This window comes from Dipteris shenzhenensis, chromosome 10, assembly GCF_047967505.1.
Source record: "Dipteris shenzhenensis isolate YYH24624 ecotype China chromosome 10, Dip_SZ_1.0, whole genome shotgun sequence".
Lineage (NCBI taxonomy): Eukaryota > Viridiplantae > Streptophyta > Polypodiopsida > Gleicheniales > Dipteridaceae > Dipteris > Dipteris shenzhenensis.
In genome coordinates this window covers 28,217,371-28,239,386 of record NC_141605.1, presented here as the reverse complement: position 1 = coordinate 28,239,386, position 22,016 = coordinate 28,217,371, and the positions used below count along the sequence as shown (strand labels likewise).

Below are 22,016 nucleotides of genomic sequence, written 5' to 3'. Positions count from 1 at the left end.
CAGCAAAGTCGGCATTTGTCTCCAACAACTGCTTCTTCATATGCTTGAATTCCTTTCGACTCTACGAGAAGTCCATGTCCATCCCCCAAATGCGGCATCTAGACTTTCCAACAAAAAGATGTTGCCTGGGTGCAAGTCTGTGTGCATCCACCTTCCTGCGTGCAGCCTTGCCAAACCATCCACAAGTGCATGGATGATAATATGGAGGAGATTGTCACAAAATACATTGATCCAAGCAATATCTTCCTTCTTCAATGTAGATGGGACTTCCCCGCTTGCTGTGGCCATCAGATCTACTCCTCCTCTTAGAACATGGTGGAAGTAGCATGTGAACCTGCCTTAGTCCATTGGCAGAATGTAAAGAAATTGCAACAAGCTACCACCATTAAAGTAAGGTGTGATGGTCCACAGTGGCTCTTCTCAGGTTGTTGCGATCACATGTACAAGCATTAGGTGTAAAATCTGCATGAGTTGTTCTCTCCTTGCTTCTCGTGTATGCGTCCCAATATTGCCCTTGTACTTCTTTCCGACATATTCCAAGTGATATGGCAACACTGCAACTCCTACCAACTGCACTTTAAAAACAGTGCCATAGGATCTTGAGCTGATTTTCTAACCTACATGGATCTCCCTCTCTGTGACATAGGCGAAGAATGACACTCTGTCTATGTTACTAGCTAGGTGTTGTGCCCTTTGAACCTCATCACTTCTCAATGGTTGAGAGGGTATAGAGGATGTGGCTGCTCTTCTCCTACAGCCGAGGACATAGCTCGCCCATAAGCTACTACAACCTTCTTTTCCCAGCTCTTAGCCACTATGATATGGCGATCTGATGCAATCACCTTAGTCTTATACTTGGCCCATACACTCATCCATTGTGTCAATTTGATGACATCAAACTCTTGTGCAAGAGTAGGGTCTACATTGCATGCTTCGTTGAAGCGGGTCTCTACATTCCCAATAAAGCTATCAACCCAAAGCATGGCATCTGTCTCCCACTGCACCCAGCTCGCAAGGTCATCCTGACCTTCACATTGCAAACTGGTATTAGCATCACCAAGAATCCTCCTCTTCATAGTGCGAAGTCCCTCTAAACTAGATACAGTTGATTCCATCTCACTCTCCTCCATGTTGCACACCCTAATAAAAAAGGCATCCCGAATGCTCCTCATCACTCTCTTGCGCTCGCCCTTACTTAGCTCTTCCCCTACTTTTTGCTTAGTTCCGACAATTGAGACCATGATTGCAATTAGATCTTGTTGTGTGTGTGTAGAAAGCTTTCTTGTGTGACACTAGCAAATAGCTACAGTTGCCACACAATAGTGAGTAGGCAGGCATCCAACAATAACCCCCACCCTATGCATGCATGAAATGCAAATGTAGATGATTTCAATGCACGCATGCAAATAATTTCAATGCACTCATGCAAATGATTTCAATGCAAGCTCTGATATTGCTTCAGTTGCACATTGTATTCTAATGGCAGCAGTTAGGTCTCAAATGATTTCAGCCCTAAACAATTGTATATCCTCCTCTAAATATTTGAGCTCCAAAGAGTCTTACGATGAGACCTGTGGCTTAAGTGAGAAAATTTCTTTGAAAATCAACATGCAGTTATAGGCAACTCTCCACCCACAACTATGCCCATCTTCCTGCTCTACTACTAAACGCTTTTGGAAGTCTAGCGAGTCTTTGTACTGTTCTGTTTCTCTGATAGTAGATACCAACTTCTCAGCCGACCTGCTCATCATGAGATATTAAAAGAACTTAGTGTGTCTATTACATAAGGTACATGATATAGAAGTAATAACAGATTAATAGAATACTTACGTTTGCACTGAGCCATGAAAGCCCGCAATCAAGTTGACAAACTAACAATAGTTGTCTTCAAGGTCCCAAACCACTGGACTCCAATGTTCCCTACATGAATATTAAGAACCATTATTATTTAACACAATGTTGCCAGTATAAGATGAAAATAAAGGTTGCCATGATACTTACATCTCGTGATATGCCATAAATAGGACTCGCACACCATGTAAATATAAAGGCTATAACCATTTACAAACATCAGCTATCGTCTTTCTACTATCGCTAAGTATAGGAGAAAGAAGGGAATCCAACATATACACACGGTTTTGTACGACTCTACAAAATTGTGAGATAACTATGCTGCACCAACAAATAAATGAATATTAGCTTATTAGAGTTAATCAAAATATTGAATTATCAAGCAGAGAAAAAGTTTGTATCAAACCTGAGAACGGCCATCATAACGTTGTTATTGACCTCATTTGAAGCTCTAGAGAGGATTGAAATCTCCTCTCCACCAAATTCAAGATACTGAGGTCTATGTTGAATCATAACCCTAACATTACAAGAGCTTCCCAATTCTTCCAATGAAGCCATGTTTGTAGAGTTGAGGTCATCTATCCCCTTTGACTCTTTGACGGCATTCATTTCGCACTCCTCTGAGCCATTATCTATTTGACTTGTGGGAGGGTCCATAATGTTGCCCTTAATGATTGCTCGAATGGTACATGTTATAAATCATGTATAGAGATGCAAGTCTGTATATGTTGACAGTGTGGTGTCATTTTGTATCTAAAAAATTTGACCAAGTACCAAAAAGCAATTGTAGCCCACCCTCCATCCACAATTGTAGATGTGGCTATCCTCTTGATGTGATACTTGACATGTTATATACTTTATTTGTTGTGCCAAGTCACGTTGCTGCATTACTATGTCGATAACACCTACCAACTTTCAAGCTGATCTCCACATCAAAACATATAACAATAGTGAATATGTGCATTGCATATCAATCTACATGTCAAGAAGTGACAACAAGTGTAGTCTATACTTACTCTAACACAATGCCATGGACGAATGTCATTGGGTTGGCAAAGAAGCACTTCTTAGCAAAGATGTCCACGACCGCCAAACTCCAATGTGAGCTGCATTATCAATAAAGAATAATTACTGTGTTTGAGACAATTCTAGCAACGCAATAGAAAAAACAAGTAGGGTTTATTGCTTACTTCTCATAATATGCTGTAAAGATAACTCGTGCCTCATTCATAGGAACATGCTTCAACCACTTGCAAACATCCTCTATGGTTTCTTTTTTGTTGCTAAGCACTTCAGAAATAAGAGGATCAAGCATATATGAAACTCTTTGTATATTTTGAGGAAAATCTACTATAACATTACTATATTTAAAAAAAAAGTATTAACTTCTTGGGTTTAATCAAAATACACAAGTATAAAGCCAAGGAAAAGGCTGCATCAAACCTAAGGATGGTTGTAATGACTTTGACATTAACCTCTTTCTTAGGATTCAAGAGGATTAAAATCTCTTCTTCACCAAATTCAAAAGTATGAGGTTGTTGTCGAATTAACAACATAGCAGTGAATGAACTTCCAATCTGCTGCAATAGAGTCATATTTTCATGACTCATCTTATTGAGAGAGTAGTCTACATAGTATTCTTCTTCACTTGCTATGTCTTCTACATCCTCCTTTTGCTATAAAAATATAAAAAATTTATGAGATGTACACATCCCAAATAAATGCTTAAACAAGCATAGAAATATAAAGGTAAGATTTCATACATGCTGCAATGTAGTCATATTTTTAGGTTGTTCCCCAACATTAATAATGGCTTTTTCATTAGACTGCATAGAAGTATACAGATAAGGTTTCATACTTGCTTTCATTAGAGTGAGTCTCTCCTTCTCTTGGAGAAAAAATTTTAAAAGTAAGGTTTCATACATGCTTTCATTAGAGTGAGTCTCTCCTTCTCTTAGAGGAAAAATTTAAAAAGTTATGAGATTTACACATCCCAAATAAAAATAAAGGTTTAAATAATCATAGAAGTATAAAGATAGCATGCTTTCATTAGACTCTGTCTCTTCTCCTCTTGGACGAAAATATAAAAAAGTTATGAGATTTACACATCCCAATTAAATTAAGGCTTGAACAAGCATACAAGTATAAAGATAAGGTTTTATACATGCTGCAATGTAGTCATATTTCCACGTTGTTTCCCAATCGTAGCAATTAGACATTGAATACTCTCAGCCCGAAACACTAGTAGATCGGCTTCTGTATATGATTCCATTTTGACTAGTAACTTCAAATCAAAAATCTCTCTAAGAAACAACATGCAGTTGTAGGCAACTCTCCACCCACAGCTGTGCCCATCTTTTTGCTCCACTGTAGACGTCGTTTGAATTCTACTTGGTCTTGTTGCTCCCTGGTTGTTTTGACAGTAGATAGTAGTCGATATGCAGCACTGTCCATCATGACATATGAAATATATTAATATGTCATGATCATAAGATACAAAATAAGAAAGTAACAAAAATATTAAGAGAATAATTAACTTGGGGAGTTGGCATGATAGCCTTCCATTGAATTGACAAACCACAAATGGTTGACTTCAAGGTCGAATCGCTATGCCACATTCTCTCTTGCCTCTCTTTGCTACATAAACACCACTATAGATCTTCAAATCTGATGAATATGCTCGCTCTAGAGTAACCTGCATGGCTTCTTTGTCTTGTTTATCAACAAAAATGACAATGTTGCAAATTGCCACTTTGCTAATGGTGGTATATACTATTCTATCAATAAAGTTATGGATATCATCGCTAGAAACTTCATTGATAAAGAATAGTTGTGGCTTGTCCCATGCTGACTCATTCTTGATGAAGTCATCTTCTGAAACTCCCCTGAAGTTCACAAGCTTTCCAACATAACCTCTACATTGAATTGAAAGCTTTGGTGCATATTTGTCGGCATCCTTATCTCGTTGATTAATCTTTCCACATATGCAACCACCTATTGTGGGATTTCTTTTCTCATGTAAGAGGTTACTATTTCTGACCCATCTTCATCCTTTTTAATCCACCTGTTTGCCCATAGCTTTACCTTGGGTGTTGACAAAGAAGCTATATGCTTGACCACATTATAGTCAAAGCTACAATGACTAAGTGGGATTTGTTTCTCTAACAACAAATACTTAATGGCACTACGCACTGCATCACGCCTCACCTATACATTGATGCATTCTTCCAAGCAGTGGTCTTTGTCTTTCTTTCCAAAAAACCATTCTTTCTTTAAAAGTTTTTATGCTACGACTTAGAAACATAACAATAATAGAAGTTTTGGTAAAATGGGATGTATATCCTATAGAGGATGCTACTTGGGTAGATTTAGATTCACTTATTGATGAGTTTCCTTCTTTTAAACTCTAAGGACATAGTTTTTCAGAGAGGGGACGATTGTGATGCTCCACATTTTTGTGTGACACTCCATATTTTGTGTATAAATTTATTTTTAGTTTTAGTAGTAGTTATTTGTGAAATTTATTTTCATGTCAATTTTGTGTTTTGAAAATACTAATAAGTGATTTGAGATTTAACAAATCCAAGAAAAAATATATATATGCATGGGAGTTGTATTCGGAGTTTACAGGTTTAAAGGATGGTCTAGCTTTGCGGATTCTAAAGGAGAACTTGGAAAGAAGTGATTGATTTAAAAAGAACTATAGTTATTGCTAGAATGGTCCAGGAATGGAGCAAATTGGTCATGAAGGGCAAGAAAAGCAGGATAAAGTGGAAAAGCCAACTAAAAGCAGGTCGCACCTTTCCTGGATAAAAACAACAGTCACTATTTCGACCATAACTTTTGATTCCAAAATCGGCTTGAGGAGCTCTTTTTCTCTTGGAAATATGGGAATGCGATCTACAACTTTCTAGAAGAGGTCGAGATCTAATTCCATGTTCTATTAAGTCCAAAACTCAGAATATGTAGTAGCAGCAAGGCAGCATATTTCTCCGAGATTGAGAGTGAGAGTGCGAGTGAGAGTGAGATTCTTCTTTCATCTATGATTGTATCATATTGAGTGAGAGTGAGTTTCATTGAAACACCTTGGTGTGAGTGAGAGTGAGAAATCTGATGTGAGTGAGAGTGAGAGTGAGAGTAAGAATAGCTTGAGAGTGGTCGGGTGGTTCGAGCTTTGTACATGGAGTATTGTGACTCCAGGATTGATTGTAAACGATTTTGATTCAACATAAAGTCTCCTTCTATTGTATTTCAGTTTTCTCCTTCTCTCTATAGAATCAATCTTGATTTCCAGGTTTGGAGTGTCTCACACATCTATAGATTTTCGAGATGAAGATCGCATTGTATCACAAGCAAGGAATATCACAACGGTTATTCTAGCGGTTGCTCTTGCAGTGGAGGTATATCAATTAGTGAGATTAGCTGCATCTAAGTCCAGGTAAAGATTTCCTTGGTGTTAATCTTTATAATGATTGACAAGCATTAGAGTGATTTCATATCATTTTGGTTCAAGATTTTGGGGAACCTCTTGCACATTATGGACAAGAGAGAAAGCAGGAGGAGGCACTGGGCGAACAAGCTTGGGTAGCATGCCACGGTGCTAAGATCCATCGAGATGAAAGCGGTCATAGGTAAAAGCTTCTTGTTTCTCTCTGAAGATAGATAGCTCATTATGAGATTAAATCATCATAAGTTGTCACGGAGTTCAAGATTTATGTGCTGCATAAAGTGTTGGCATCATGCATGCGACTTGGACAATCTCACGGCCAGTTGCTAGAATGCGAGTCTATCAATTCAAGCACCTGAGATACCCAAAAAGAGCTGCTATTTTAGATGCTTCAATTGGAATCGAGAAATGATTGGGGCGTTCGATAGTGCATTGGCAATATGTTGCTATGTGCACTTGTGAGCTTCTTGTTCTTGCAGGTTTAGAGAACTCAACCACTTGGAGAGGTCACTGATTTTAGCTTTTGTCGAGGTACATAACATATCTTCTAGTGCATAAGGCACAACTTTTGCCATGCTATGCCAACATTGGGAGGAAGGTGGTTGTGGAGGCACAGAAAGGCCTTTAGACTATACCATGGAAGCTTAGAGAACCTTCTCTTATGCTCATGTTGGCATCTTACCTTATCATTATCCAGTAACCTTAATGGTTGGGTGAATATTGTGGCATGTACATCTGCCTCTAAGATTTGCCAAGTTCCCAATGTGAAGTTTTAATGCTTGTGTGTCACAACCTTTATGAACATGCCACAACATGCTGCACCAACTCATTAAGGCACCAACAACAGTCCACTGATCTACTCGTGACCACATTTCGACAAACAAACTTCACGTGATTAGAACGACTTGTACAAACTTCGTGTACTGGTCAGATCATTCCCTCATTTATTCCAACAATTCTTAAACAAACAATAATTTATTCATATATGAGGCCATCATAACATTGTTATTGACCTCATTTGAAGCTCTAGAGAGGATTGAAATCTCCTCTCCACCAAATTCAAGATACTGAGGTCTATGTTGAATCATAACCCTAACATTACAAGAGCTTCCCAATTCTTCCAATGAAGCCATGTTTGTAGAGTTGAGGTCATCTATCCCCTTTGACTCTTTGACGGCATTCATTTCGCACTCCTCTGAGCCATTATCTATTTGACTTGTGGGAGGGTCCATAATGTTGCCCTTAATGATTGCTCGAATGGTACATGTTATAAATCATGTATAGAGATGCAAGTCCGTATATGCTGACAGTGTGGTGTCATTTTGTATCTAAAAAATTTGACCAAGTACCAAAAAGCAATTGTAGCCCACCCTCCATCCACAATTGTAGATGTGGCTATCCTCTTGATGTGATACTTGACATGTTATATACTCTATTTGTTGTGCCAAGTCACGTTGTTGCATTACTGTGTCGATAGCACCTACCAACTTTTGAGCTGATCTCCACATCAAAACATATAACAACAGTGAATATGTGCATTGCATATCAATCTACATGTCAAGAAGTGACAACAAGTGTAGTCTATACTTACTCTAACACAATGCCATGGATGAATGTCATTGAGTTGGCAAAGAAGCACTTCTTAGCAAAGATGTCCACGACTGCCAAACTCCAATGTGAGCTGCATTATCAATAAAGAATAATTACTGTGTTTGAGACAATTCTAGCAACGCAATAGAAAAAACAAGTAGGGTTTGTTGCTTACTTCTCATAATATGCTGTAAAGATAACTCGTGCCTCATTCATAGGAACATGCTTCAACCACTTGCAAACATCCTCTATGGTTTCTTTTTTGTTGCTAAGCACTTCAGAAATAAGAGGATCGAGCATATATGAAACTCTTTGTATATTTTGAGGAAAATCTACTATAACATTACTATATTTTTAAAAAAAGTATTAACTTCTTGGGTTTAATCAAAATACGCAAGTATAAAGCCAAGGAAAAGGCTGCATCAAACCTAAGGATGGTTGTAATGACTTTGACATTAACCTCTTTCTTAGGATTCAAGAGGATTAAAATCTCTTCTTCACCAAATTCAAAAGTATGAGGTTGTTGTCGAATTAACAACATAGCAGTGAATGAACTTCCAATCTACTACAATAGAGTCATATTTTCATGACTCATCTTATTGAGAGAGTAGTCTACATAGTATTCTTCTTCACTTGCTATGTCTTCTACATCCTCCTTTTGCTATAAAAATATAAAAAATTTATGAGATGTACACATCCCAAATAAATGCTTAAACAAGCTTAGAAATATAAAGGTAAGATTTCATACATGCTGCAATGTAGTCATATTTTTAGGTTGTTCCCCAACATTAATAATGGTTTTTTCATTAGACTACATAGAAGTATACAGATAAGGTTTCATACTTGCTTTCATTAGAGTGAGTCTCTCCTTCTCTTGGAGAAAAAATTTTAAGAGCAAGGTTTCATACATGCTTTCATTAGAGTGAGTCTCTCCTTCTCTTAGAGGAAAAATTTAAAAAGTTATGAGATTTACACATCCCAAATAAAAATAAAGGTTTAAATAATCATAGAAGTATAAAGATAGCATGCTTTCATTAGACTCAGTCTCTTCTCCTCTTGGAGGAAAATATAAAAAAGTTATGAGATTTACACATCCCAATTAAAGGCTTGAACAAGCATACAAGTATAAAGATAAGGTTTTGTACATGCTGCAATGTAGTCATATTTCCATGTTGTTTCCCAATCGTAGCAATTAGACATTGAATACTCTCAACCCGAAACACTAGTAGATCCGCTTTTGTATATGATTCCATTTTGACTAGTAACTCCAAATCAAAAATCTCTCTAAGAAACAACATGCAGTTGTAGGCAACTCTCCACCCACAGCTGTGCCCATCTTTTTGCTCCACTGTAGACATCGTTTGAATTCTACTTGGTCTTGTTGCTCCCTGGTTGTTTTGACAGCAGATACTAGTCGATATGCAGCACTGTCCATCATGACATATGAAATACATTAATATGTCATGATCATAAGATACAAAATAAGAAAGTAACAAAAATATTAAGAGAATAATTAACTTGGGGAGTTGGCATGATAGCCTTCCATTGAATTGACAAACCACAAATGGTTGACTTCAAGGTCGAATCGCTATGCCACATTCTCTCTTGCCTCTCTTTGCTACATAAACACCACTATAGATCTTCAAATCTGATGAATATGCTCGCTCTAGAGTAACCTGCATGGCTTCTTTGTCTTGTTTATCAACAAAAATGACAATGTTGCAAATTGCCACTTTGCTAATGGTGGTATATACTATTCTATCAATAAAGTTATGGATATCATCGCTAGAAACTTCATTGATAAAGAATAGTTGTGGCTTGTCCCATGTTGAATCATTCTTGATGAAGTCATCTTCTGAAACTCGCCTGAAGTTCACAAGCTTTCCAACATAACCTCTACATTGAATTGAAAGCTTTGGTGCATATTTGTCGGCATCCTTATCTCGCTGATTAATCTTTCCACATATGCAACCACCTATTGTGGGATTTCTTTTCTCATGTAAGAGGTTACTATTTCTGACCCATCTTCATCCTTTTTAATCCACCTGTTTGCCCATAGCTTTACCTTGGGTGTTGACAAAGAAGCTATATGCTTGACCACATTATAGTCAAAGCTACAATGACTAAGTGGGATTTGTTTCTCTAACAACAAATACTTAATGGCACTATGCACTGCATCACGCCTCACCTATACATTGATGCATTCTTCCAAGCAGTGGTCTTTGTCTTTCTTTCCAAAAAACCATTCTTTCTTTAAAAGTTTTTATGCTACGACTTAGAAACATAACAATAATAGAAGTTTTGGTAAAATTGGATGTATATCCTATAGAGGATGCTACTTGGGTAGATTTAGATTCACTTATTGATGAGTTTCCTTCTTTTAAACTCTAAGGACATAGTTTTTCAGAGAGGGGACGATTGTGATGCTCCACATTTTTGTGTGACGCTCCATATTTTGTGTATAAATTTATTTTTAGTTTTAGTAGTAGTTATTTGTGAAATTTATTTTCATGTCAATTTTGTGTTTTGAAAATACTAATAAGTGATTTGAGATTTAACAAATCCAAGAAAAAATATATATATGCATGGGAGTTGTATTCGGAGTTTACAGGTTTAAAGGATGGTCTAGCTTTGCGGATTCTAAAGGAGAACTTGGAAAGAAGTGATTGATTTAAAAAGAACTATAGTTATTGCTAGAATGGTCCAGGAATGGAGCAAATTGCTCATGAAGGGCAAGAAAAGCGAGATAAAGTGGAAAAGCCAACTAAAAGCAGGTCGCACCTTTCTTGGATAAAAACAACAGTCACTATTTCGACCATAACTTTTGATTCCAAAATCGGATTGAGGAGCTCTTTTTCTCTTGGAAATATGGGAATGCGATCTACAACTTTCTAGAAGAGGTCGAGATCTAATTCCATGTTCTATTAAGTCCAAAACTCAGAATATGCAGTAGCAGCAAGGCAACATATTTCTCCGAGATTGAGAGTGAGAGTGCGAGTGAGAGTGAGATTCTTCTTTCATCTATGATTGTATCATATTGAGTGAGAGTGAGTTTCATTGAAACACCTTGGTGTGAGTGAGAGTGAGAATCTGATGTGAGTGAGAGTGAGAGTGAGAGTAAGAATAGCTCGAGAGTGGTCGGGTGGTTCGAGCTCTGTACATGGAGTATTGTGACTCCAGGATTGATTGTAAACGATTTTGATTCAACATAAAGTCTCCTTCTATTGTATTTCAGTTTTCTCCTTCTCTCTATAGAATCAATCTTGATTTCAAGGTTTGGAGTGTCTCACACATCTATAGATTTTCGAGATGAAGATCACGTTGTATCACAAGCAAGGAATATCACAACGGTTATTCTAGCGGTTGCTCTTGCAGTGGAGGTATATCAATTAGTGAGATTAGCTACATCTAAGTCCAGGTAAAGATTTCCTTGGTGTTAATCTTTATAATGATTGACAAGCATTAGAGTGATTTCATATCATTTTGGTTCAAGATTTTGGGGAACCTCTTGCACATTATGGACAAGAGAGAAAGCAGGAGGAGGCACTGGGCAAACAAGCTTGGGTAGCATGCCACGGTGCTAAGATCCATCGAGATGAAAGCAGCCATAGGTAAAAGCTTCTTGTTTCTCTCTGAAGATAGATAGCTCATTATGAGATTAAATCATCATAAGTTGTCACGGAGTTCAAGATTTATGTGCTGCATAAAGTGTTGGCATCATGCACGCAACTTGGACAATCTCACGGCCAGTTGCTAGAATGTGAGTCTATCAATTCAAGCACCTGAGATACCCAAAAAGAGCTGCTATTTTAGATGCTTCAATTGGAATCGAGAAATGATTGGAGAATTTGATAGTGCATTGGCAATATGTTGGTATGTGGACTTGTGAGCTTCTTGTTCTTACAGGTTTAGAGAACTCAACCACTTGGAGAGGTCACTGATTTTAGCTTTTGTCGAGGTACATAACATATCTTCTAGTGCATAAGGCACAACTTTTGCCATGCCGTGCCAACATTGGGAGGAAGGTGGTTGTGGAGGCACAGAAAGGCCTTTAGACTATACCATGGAAGCTTAGAGAACCTTCTCTTATGCTCATGTTGGCACTATGCACTGCATCACGCCTCACCTATACATTGATGCATTCTTCCAAGCAGTGGTCTTTGTCTTTCTTTCCAAAAAACCATTCTTTCTTTAAAAGTTTTTGTGCTACCACTTAGAAACATAACAATAATAGAAGTTTTGGTAAAATGGGATGTATATCCTATAGAGGATGCTACTTGGGTAGATTTAGATTCACTTATTGATGAGTTTCCTTCTTTTAAACTCTAAGGATATAGTTTTTCAGAGAGGGGACGATTGCGATGCTCCACATTTTTGTGTGACGCTCCATATTTTGTGTATAAATTTATTTTTAGTTTTAGTAGTAGTTATTTGTGAAATTTATTTTCATGTCAATTTTGTGTTTTGAAAATACTAATAAGTGATTTGAGATTTAACAAATCCAAGAAAAAATATATATGCATGGGAGTTGTATTCGAAGTTTACAGGTTTAAAGGATGGTCTAGCTTTGCGGATTCTAAAGGAGAACTTGGAAAGAAGTGATTGATTTAAAAAGAACTATAGTTATTGCTAGAATGGTCTAGGAATGGAGCAAATTGGTCATGAAGGGCAAGAAAAGAAGGATAAAGTGGAAAAGCCAACTAAAAGCAGGTCGCACCTTTCTTGGATAAAAACAACAGTCACTATTTCGACCATAACTTTTGATTCCAAAATCGGATTGAGGAGCTCTTTTTCTCTTGGAAATATGGGAATGCGATCTACAACTTTCTAGAAGAGGTCGAGATCTAATTCCATGATCTATTAAGTCCAAAACTCAGAATATGCAGTAGCAGCAAGGCAGCATATTTCTCCGAGATTGAGAGTGAGAGTGCGAGTGAGAGTGAGATTCTTCTTTCATCTATGATTGTATCATATTGAGTGAGAGTGAGATTCATTGAAACACCTTGGTGTGAGTGAGAGTGAGAGTGAGAGTAAGAATAGCTGGAGGGTGGTCGGGTGGTTCGAGCTCCGTACATGGAGTATTGTGACTCCAGGATTGATTGTAAACGATTTTGATTCAACATAAAGTCTCCTTCTATTGTATTTCAGTTTTCTCCTTCTCTCTATATCAATCTTGATTTCAAGGTTTGGAGTGTCTCACACATCTATAGATTTTCGAGATGAAGATCGCATTGTATCACAAGCAAGGAATATCACAACGGTTATTCTAGCAGTTGCTCTTGCAGTGGAGGTATATCAATTAGTGAGATTAGCTACATCTAAGTCCAAGTAAAGATTTCCTTGGTGTTAATCTTTATAATGATTGACAAGCATTAGAGTGATTTCATATCATTTTGGTTCAAGATTTTGGGGAACCTCTTGCACATTATGGACGAGAGAAAGCAGGAGGAGGCACTGGGCGAACAAGCTTGGGTAGCATGCCACGGTGCTAAGATCCATCGAGATGAAAGAGGTCATAGGTAAAAGCTTCTTGTATCTCTCTGAAGATAGATAGCTCATTATGAGATTAAATCATCATAAGTTGTCACGGAGTTCAAGATTTATGTGCTACATAAAGTGTTGGCATCATGCACGCGTTGGACAATCTCACGGCCAGTTGCTAGAATGCGAGTCTATCAATTCAAGCACCTGAGATACCCAAAAAGAGCTGCTATTTTAGATGCTTCAATTGGAATCGAGAATGATTGGAGCATTCGATAGTGCATTGGCAATATGTTGCTATGTGCACTTGTGAGCTTCTTGTTCTTGCAGGTTTAGAGAACTCAACCACTTGGAGAGGTCATTGATTTTAGCTTTTGTCGAGGTACATAACATATCTTCTAGTGCATAAGGCACAACTTTTGCCATGCTATGCCAACATTGGGAGGAAGGTGGCTGTGGTGGCACAGAAAGGCCTTTAGACTATACCATGGAAGCCTAGAGAACCTTCTCTTATGCTCATGTTGGCAGCTTACCTTATCATTATCCAGTAACCTTAATGGTTGGGTGAATATTGTGGCATGTACTACATCTGCCTCTAAGATTTGCCAAGTTCCCAAGGTGAAGTTTTAATGCTTGTGTGTCACAACCTTTATGAACATGCCACAACATGCTGCACCAACTCATTAAGGCACCAACAACAGTCCACTGATCTACTCGTGACCACATTTCGACAAACAAACTTCACGTGATTAGAATGACTTGTACAAACTTCGTGTACCGGTCAGATCATTCCCTCATTTATTCCAACAATTCTTAAACAAACAATAATTTATTCATATATTCACTTCACTAGGGCAGGTCCATTGCATGAAATTGACCTTGTTCTCTCCCACAAGGAAGTATATGAGTAAAGGATATGGGTCTCTATTTGAGGAGGCCTCTTTGATGAAGTCATATTGTCATGGTGATTTCTCTCTCCCAAGGATATGGGTCTGTCGTTGTCCCACTGAATATGTACAAGGTCCCTTACCACATGGAAATGGACGTAGATGCATCCACCACGGTAACAAAAAATCAGGCCGGAGAACCAACGCTGTGAGCTATTGTAGTTGTTGCATTCTGCATCAAATACGTCACAAAATCTGATCCTCCTGTCCCTCGTTGTTCCCTCTCCTTGCTTGGTTTCTTTATGTAACCTTGAGCGTGACCTCTATGCAAAGAGCGGAACCTGAAAATCTCCACGATACATCGGTCGTATTCTCCTCCCAGTTCCTCAAGGTTTTGCTTCACGAAATCTCGAATTGATGGACCGGCATCGATGCGCTGCAAATACTGCCTGTGCGGACAAGGCATGTAGGAACGCATTTCCTGTTGCAAAATAAAGCTCCTTCGCTCAGAGAATAGTATAGCGAGAGATTATATAAAGAGCAACAAATGATCCGAAGATCGAATTAGAAACAGATTAGTGGCCACATCGTTATTGTTTGTGAGATTTGAGTGGGAGTACTGACTTGTATGTAGGAGCTGAGAAACCCATCTTGATGTTGGATACCCAAGGCAGCATCTACCGCGGGAAGGATAGTCGATTGCGCGCCCGAAGCTCCGTAAAATGATAAACTGTCCTCCCCGTACATGATGGATCCCTGTGGAAGCCGTGGATTGTTGCGCCACCCGGCCATATACTTCCTAATTCTGTGATAGAAGACGTCAGGATCACACTTCTCTTGCATTCGCCGTAAACTCTTGCTCATCAATCTCAAAGTTCCAGCCAAGAGGGCAAGGTTATCCTTCACCTGTCAAGAAGTAACAATAATCGCATACTTAAAACCAAGCCAACTATTAGAAGCATGTAGTTACTGGGATTTGCAGTGGAATAATGTACAGACCTCGGCCACATTCCTGTCGTGAATGGCTTGTTGGGCCCTGATAATCGCACCCGGCGCTTCTGCTGCCTTGGCTTCGATGTCAGCATGAACGAGTAGAAACCATTCTTCATCTACAGTACCGGTGAAGTTATAACAGCAGGCCATGTTTCCAAGTTCTAGGGGGAGAGTGTCATCTATACGTCGCCAATTCGAAAGAACGAGACATGCATAAGAAATGATGGGAGGCACGTCTAGACGCCGTGCAATGGCAAGCCACGGTTCAGCTATGTTGTCCGGCAGGCGGCTTGCGGGAACCTCCCCGCACCAAACGTAAGCGTGGGCCAGGAAGGACAGGAGAAGCATGGCTTTCCAGAGATGGCCTCTTCGTCCACCCGGCTGGAGGAGTTGCTCGGAGTCGAAACGAGGGAGTGTCGCGATGATGCGCCGGACTTTGTTGGCATCGTACGTAGCCAAGAGGTGGTGGAAGTCGGTAGCGGTGCGATCCCAGAGTGCGAGTTGTGGGGAAGCTGCGGCGGTAAAATCGAAGGCGGCAGGGTCAAAGACGGGCAGAAAGCCGCGCTTGGAAGGAGCTACAAAGTAGTTGTCGTGCGTTAAAGGAACGAGCGTAGCTGGGGTGGCGAGCTGCAAACTGCGACAAGTGATGGAGCGCCGGGAGTATGCAGGTGGATGGTTGTGGCGAAGAAGATGAAATGGTGGAGGAGAAGGCAGAAATACGTTGAGGCGAGGAGTATTGTGAAGAGGGAGGTGGATGGAAGAGGCCTTCATTTCTACTGCAATTAAGAAGAAGATGAACGATAGCTTCAACTTTGCAATAAAAATCTCTTGTTAGCATACACCTTGTTAAAGGAACGGGGCAAGCGGTGAGGGCTAGCTTCAAACTGCGACAAGTGATGAAGCGGTACAGATGAGGATCGTTGTGGTCCACAAGTGTGTTGAAGCGAGCACGAGGAAGAGAGAGGGACGGTGCATGGCAAGAAGAAAGGAGAGAAGGCACTATATTATTACAGTATATTTATTGTCAAAGCAACCCAGTGACTTCAAACATGTCGAGCCCCTTACCCTCAAATCTTTTTCCCCCTTCCTTACCCTCAATTTCTTCTTTTAACGTCATAGCAAACTTTTTGGCCTTCTGTCCCGCTCAATCTCGCTCAATTTCTATCTTTCTCAATGGGAGCAGCCATATATCTTGACTCCCCCACAAACATATTGAAATCACTCCTTGCCCTTCCATTCCCTTGCCCCTGAGCACCCATATATCTTTATCCACATTTAAATCACTCCTTGCCCTTCCATTCCCTTGCCCCTCGTTGGCATGTTGTAATAAGAGACTCACTCGAGCCGTAACTCCTTCCTTTAATAAGTGCAAGCCTAAAGTCATGGGTATGCATGTTACTCTCATCCTAACGATCATAGCATTATGGTATCATGCCATTTATTTACACATGGGATTAGCAATGGCACAGCATAAGCATGGTACAAATGAGCCCACTCCAAGCACATCTATGTGACACCCTAGGATAGCAACCAATGTACTCTATATTGTCGATATTACATATTCATGCCTCCATGGGGCCACAAAAGGTAAACTTTGATTTAAAATCTAATATATATAAGGAAAATGCCTTGAAGCCATTCTTCTTTTTCTTCATTATTGATAGTGGACCATCATAACGCACATGTAACATGATTTTTGAACTTTGAAGCTCCCTTTCCAATATCATGTTTGGAAATCACTGTAAATTGAAGGTTGCTACATAACATTTGGACTTGGGGGCCAAAACGCCCCTTAGCCTCATGCTAAATGGGATCAATGTGTATAAACACCACATGTCATATGGATTCAAGAAGTAATTAAAATTCATGAACTTCTAACATAAAATGAGGGTTGCAACATAACATTTCTCCATATTCAAACTTGAGAGCCTAAATGCCCCTTAAACTCATGCTCAATGGGATCAACGTGCATATATACCACATGTCAAACTTGCAATCAAGTATTAATTCAAAATCCCCAACCTCCATACTCCTTCCAATATCTATATTTATTTTTACTAACATGCATTCAAGGGCTAATTTAATAGACCCATACTTGAATATGTTTTCTCAGTGCATTGAAATGTTTGCATTATTGCTTGAAGTGCTGCTAAAACATTGGCAAGTAATTCATGGGTCTTCATTATCTTATACTCAACACACTTTACTTGTGCCTATCCAAAGGGATTCTAGGTTGTCAACGTGTGATGGTTTCTATATCTTATTGCCTATTTACCCAACCGGTTGCACTTTGAATTTTTGTGAGTATTTAATTGTGAATGAATTGTGCAATAAGTGTACACTTGAGAAATATCTTTTAGTTTTTATCAAAATTCTTAAAGATGTCTTAAAAAGTCTTCCACTTAAGTAGATTGTTAAATACTACAATAAATTATTACAATTTTGACCAAGTTATGCTAAGATTTGAGCAAAATAGTGGCTACCAAATGATGGTCACAATGATGTCCTGTTAGTTGGGAAAATATCGAAGAGCTTGAAGTTTTGGTGGGTTCTCATTGGGCTTTCATAGGCTTTAGTTTAGCCTTCAAGGGCTTAGGTATGGTCTCTGAAACTTAGGCTAAGCTTTGACTCACGTGAGGACATGGGGGCCCTTTGCATTTTAAGGCTAGGTGTACATAGGAGATGTCCTAACTTGCTAGGCCTTTTGATTGATTTATTCAACGTGGGGTAGGTAAGGTTAAGCTGATCTAACCTAACATTGGTGTCCTGATTTACTTAGGGGTTCTAACGTAGTTTGTGCTAGGGTTAGTTTGTTTTGGATCTTGATTGACCAACTGTGGTCTAGATTAGGTTAAGTTATTTAAAATAGGTCCCTAATCTGTTTATTTTAAAGGAAAGAGCTACATGCAGGGGTGGTGAAGGAGATGAGCAAGGGGGAGGGGTGTAGCAACGACCAAACAAAAAAGTGGGGTAATGAGAGGAGAGGGACGGGCAGCGGAATGATAAAAATGTTCACCTCTCCTCCATAGCTAATTTGAAGAATGTGCTTCTTAATAATTATACCAACCCTCAAGGAAAAGATCAAGGCAATGACAAGGGCATGGCAATGTTGATATCTAAATATAAAATCTTACTTGCAAAAAATATCAGACTATGTATGAAGGATCCGAGAGAGTATGACACACTAACCCTGACGTTATTTCATAATAAAGTTTAGAGAAATGTCACTCAACACTACCGTTCTTGTTGCGACTTACAAGACCTTTACACACTCTTCAAATAAAGCCATAAGTGCTCACAACAATAGCTAATGTGACCACACTAGAGAGACACTAGTTTAAATGATCAACACACACTTAGATGATCAAGAGCGGTTGCCACGCAAGCAGCACCAAGTTTTCCATGCTTGAAGATCACCATAAAGGGTTGAAGAATAGAGCAATTCAAGCTTACTCATAAAGGATCTGCAATACATTCTAAGAGCTAGAGTAGCTCCTCACATATACATAGAGAGAACTGACACATGGTTATCTTCAGCCCATACCACCTTCTGTGTTATGTAGAAGGGCATGCCAACTCTATCGCCTGCATCCACTACCTTTAAGGACTCTAGCGCTATTCACCAATACAAGAGTGCCGTAGAATATCATCAAGTGACCTCCAAAGGTCGTGCAATTCCATGCAAACTGTAAAGATAGCTCCAAAGAACCATGAAGAAGAGTCACAAAAGACTCTCATGACCACCGCATTCTACAATCACTCCAGGAATGATCTCGATCCTCATGGACCATGAAAATCCAGCATGAGATGCCAATGAAGAGAACTCCATGCATAGGTGACAAGCACCATAAGCATTCCTCCAATGATCATTAATGCTAAATTACCCCCCCCCCCTCCAAGGGGTTCGGGCCCAAAACACACAAAAATTCCAACTTGCAAGCCATAGGGCCCAAATCGTGCATTTTTTAATTATTATTTCTTTTTCTTTCATTGCAAATCTTAGAGGTCTAAAGGGGCAACACATGATTGGGTGTGCAACCATTGTTTGTGAAGTTGATGGAATCCATTGTATCTAGATAACTTGCTCAATTTTTAAGTAATGCATTTGAAAAACTCAATGTCTAAAGTACTAAAGTTGAATCTGGCACTGAAATATTACATAATTGCAATCTTGGATGAGATCATCAAACTATTGCAAATTCTATCATGCCTATGCAACATGCACCGTGGACTATATAGGATATTTGAAATATTTTAAAAACCATTATTTGATGCTCTACACATATATGGAAGCAATTGTTCATTTGAAATTAAACTACTTTAGGTTTGCACAAACAAAAGGATGCAATGAATTAATAATTTTTACTATGGTTTAGGTTTTCTTCAATACTAAACTAAAATTGTATTTATATATTTAAGGGCATGCTAATAAATTTTTTATTATTTGGTTGGAAAGGTAGACTTTTAAAAATTTTGCACTTCATCATTATGCTCAGGGGGATCACTATGTATAAAGCCTCTATATCACATGCGTTCGAGGGTTATTTGTAAAATCCCTTATCCGTAGATTTTTCATTAATAAAATGTACTCTTTTTCTATAAAAATTTGTAGATTTTTTCTTAAATCATTTTAAATAGTCCCTTATGTAATTTAAAATTTGTGAATTTTAGAAATTAAAACTATCCTTCTGTCAAACTCACATGATAGGGTTACATATGATGAGTGACCTCCCCAAGTCCTTATGCAGCTAGTGGGTGCTGGTCTTAGAACTTTAATATTTGGTGATATTGGTAGGTTAACTCAACCATAAATAGATACACTATAGAAACACAATCCATACATGTTTTTGAATGAATCCAACCTTTATTTATTATTTCGCAATGGTTCCTTTTCCATCCACTACCTTATAATGAGATCCATAAACATGTCGAAGGTGGTTCTATTTCCTAATCCATAGCATCAAACCCATTAGCAGGGATTTGTGGTGTGCGGTATTAAAACGTCAGTTTTAAAATGCTGTATTAAAACGTTTAAAACATTTTTAAAGTTGTTCTAGGGTGTTTTAAAACGCCCCAGTAGAGATTTTTATCTAGGACCAGGTTCTCGACCGGTGTACCTATACATCGGCCGATATCTTGACACAATACTGATCGGTATTTCATAGTACCGACTAGTTTAGGGTACACCAACCAGTGTTTCTCTACACCGACTGATTTTTCTCTATACCAACTGGTGTTTCTCGACACTGATTGATATAATTAGCAACACCGACCGGTGTTTAGCCACACCGACCAGTGTTGTTAATGTGATATAAACCTATGCCGCGCTCGTACTATTCACAAAATCCGAGATTCCTAGAATATTGTGGAGTCTTGGGAAAGACAAGAAGCATAAGAAAGAGGATAAACAAAACTACAAAGAAATTTGTAAGTTTTGTTAGTCCTTCTAAGTTTTAAAAAATGTCTAGTCCTGGTGGTGGGCTCACTTTTGCCGGTCGGAATCCACTCGCACGTAGATACTAATTGGAAAATTAGCATTTACATTATACATACTATTAGGTGAAGAGTAAGTTAGTTGCATGTAACATTGTACTTAGCTTTGGAAAAATAGATGATTTTTATTTTATGCATGAATTAGTATATATGTTGTTACTTGTCTAGATTGTAGACTCTTTGGAATGACTTGTCACTTAGGACTAGGTAGTTGCATGGCTTGGACTTTTAGTTTAGTTTCATAACTTAACATTTCATTCTAGATGCATGAAATATAGTAGATAGATACTAGCAAAATTTAGGAAAATGGTAGAGTAGATGTTAGTGCATGAAATGATTTACTTTTGGAATAGTTTATGTTTGTGTGTATAATTTTCTTTCTTTTAGCATATTTATTTATTTATAAGCATGTAACTATAGCTTGTAACTATACCTAAAGAAAAAGTCAATTGGTTGGTTGGAGGTTTGCTTAAGCTGACCTGTAATAACTCATTCGTTGATGGATAATATTCTACCACGTGCCAGATGGAGGTTCGCTTAGGCTGACCAAAAACATCTTGTATGTGGTTAAAATTCATACTGTATATTACTGAAACTCTACAAACTAGTATTTAAGAGACATGAGGAAATATTTGACTTTGAGTTAGTTGCGGGCTCGCTTATTCCAACCGTTTGCATCTCACTCAAAGTCTAGCCAGTTGTGGATCTCGCAATTGCTAGCTCATAGCAACTTGCAAAATTATGTTGTGTATGTGTGGAAAGCTTGTGGTATACATAGGTTCACTATCCTTATATTTTAAAGATTACTAGGTGAAACAAATTAGATATGAATATATTACATACGTTTTAATTTGTAGCTTTGATTATAAAATCAAACAACATAGTACATATATACATAGAAAAAAAAAATATTGAGGATTGATGGTATTACGTTAACAATTTATCCTAGCTTAGAATGTAGTAGTAAAACAATTTCTCATAGCTTAGAAAGTAGTAGTAAAATTATTTATAAGTACTTATGTAAGTAATGCTAGCTACTGCACCAGTGTGTAAAATATCGACATCCGTCAATAGAGCATGATGTTGCAAATGATCATGATGCAGATAGATGCTTACGAGAAAGAGAGAAGGATGTGGGAAAAGGAAATTTGCCATCCCATGCCTATTTCAAGAGGTAGATTACCACATTCAGAATCATTAAATTACATCAGGGGGGGACAAGATAGTTGGATGATTCTCTCTCTCTCGGTCTAGCAGGCTTACATGGAGTATTC

General features: G+C 38.4%; 1 protein-coding gene across 1 annotated transcript; it reads right to left on the bottom strand.

Moving 5' to 3' along the window:
* Window positions 1–14,443: 14,443 nt before the first annotated feature.
* On the bottom strand, window positions 14,444–16,020 carry LOC147897645 (uncharacterized). The gene is made up of 3 exons (XM_087380084.1): window positions 15,256–16,020; window positions 14,881–15,162; window positions 14,444–14,737 (listed from the first exon to the last, which is right to left on the bottom strand). Exons 1-3 carry the CDS (start codon window positions 16,018–16,020, stop codon window positions 14,444–14,446), a joined length of 1,341 nt encoding a protein of 446 aa, XP_087236210.1.
* Window positions 16,021–22,016: the final 5,996 nt, after the last annotated feature.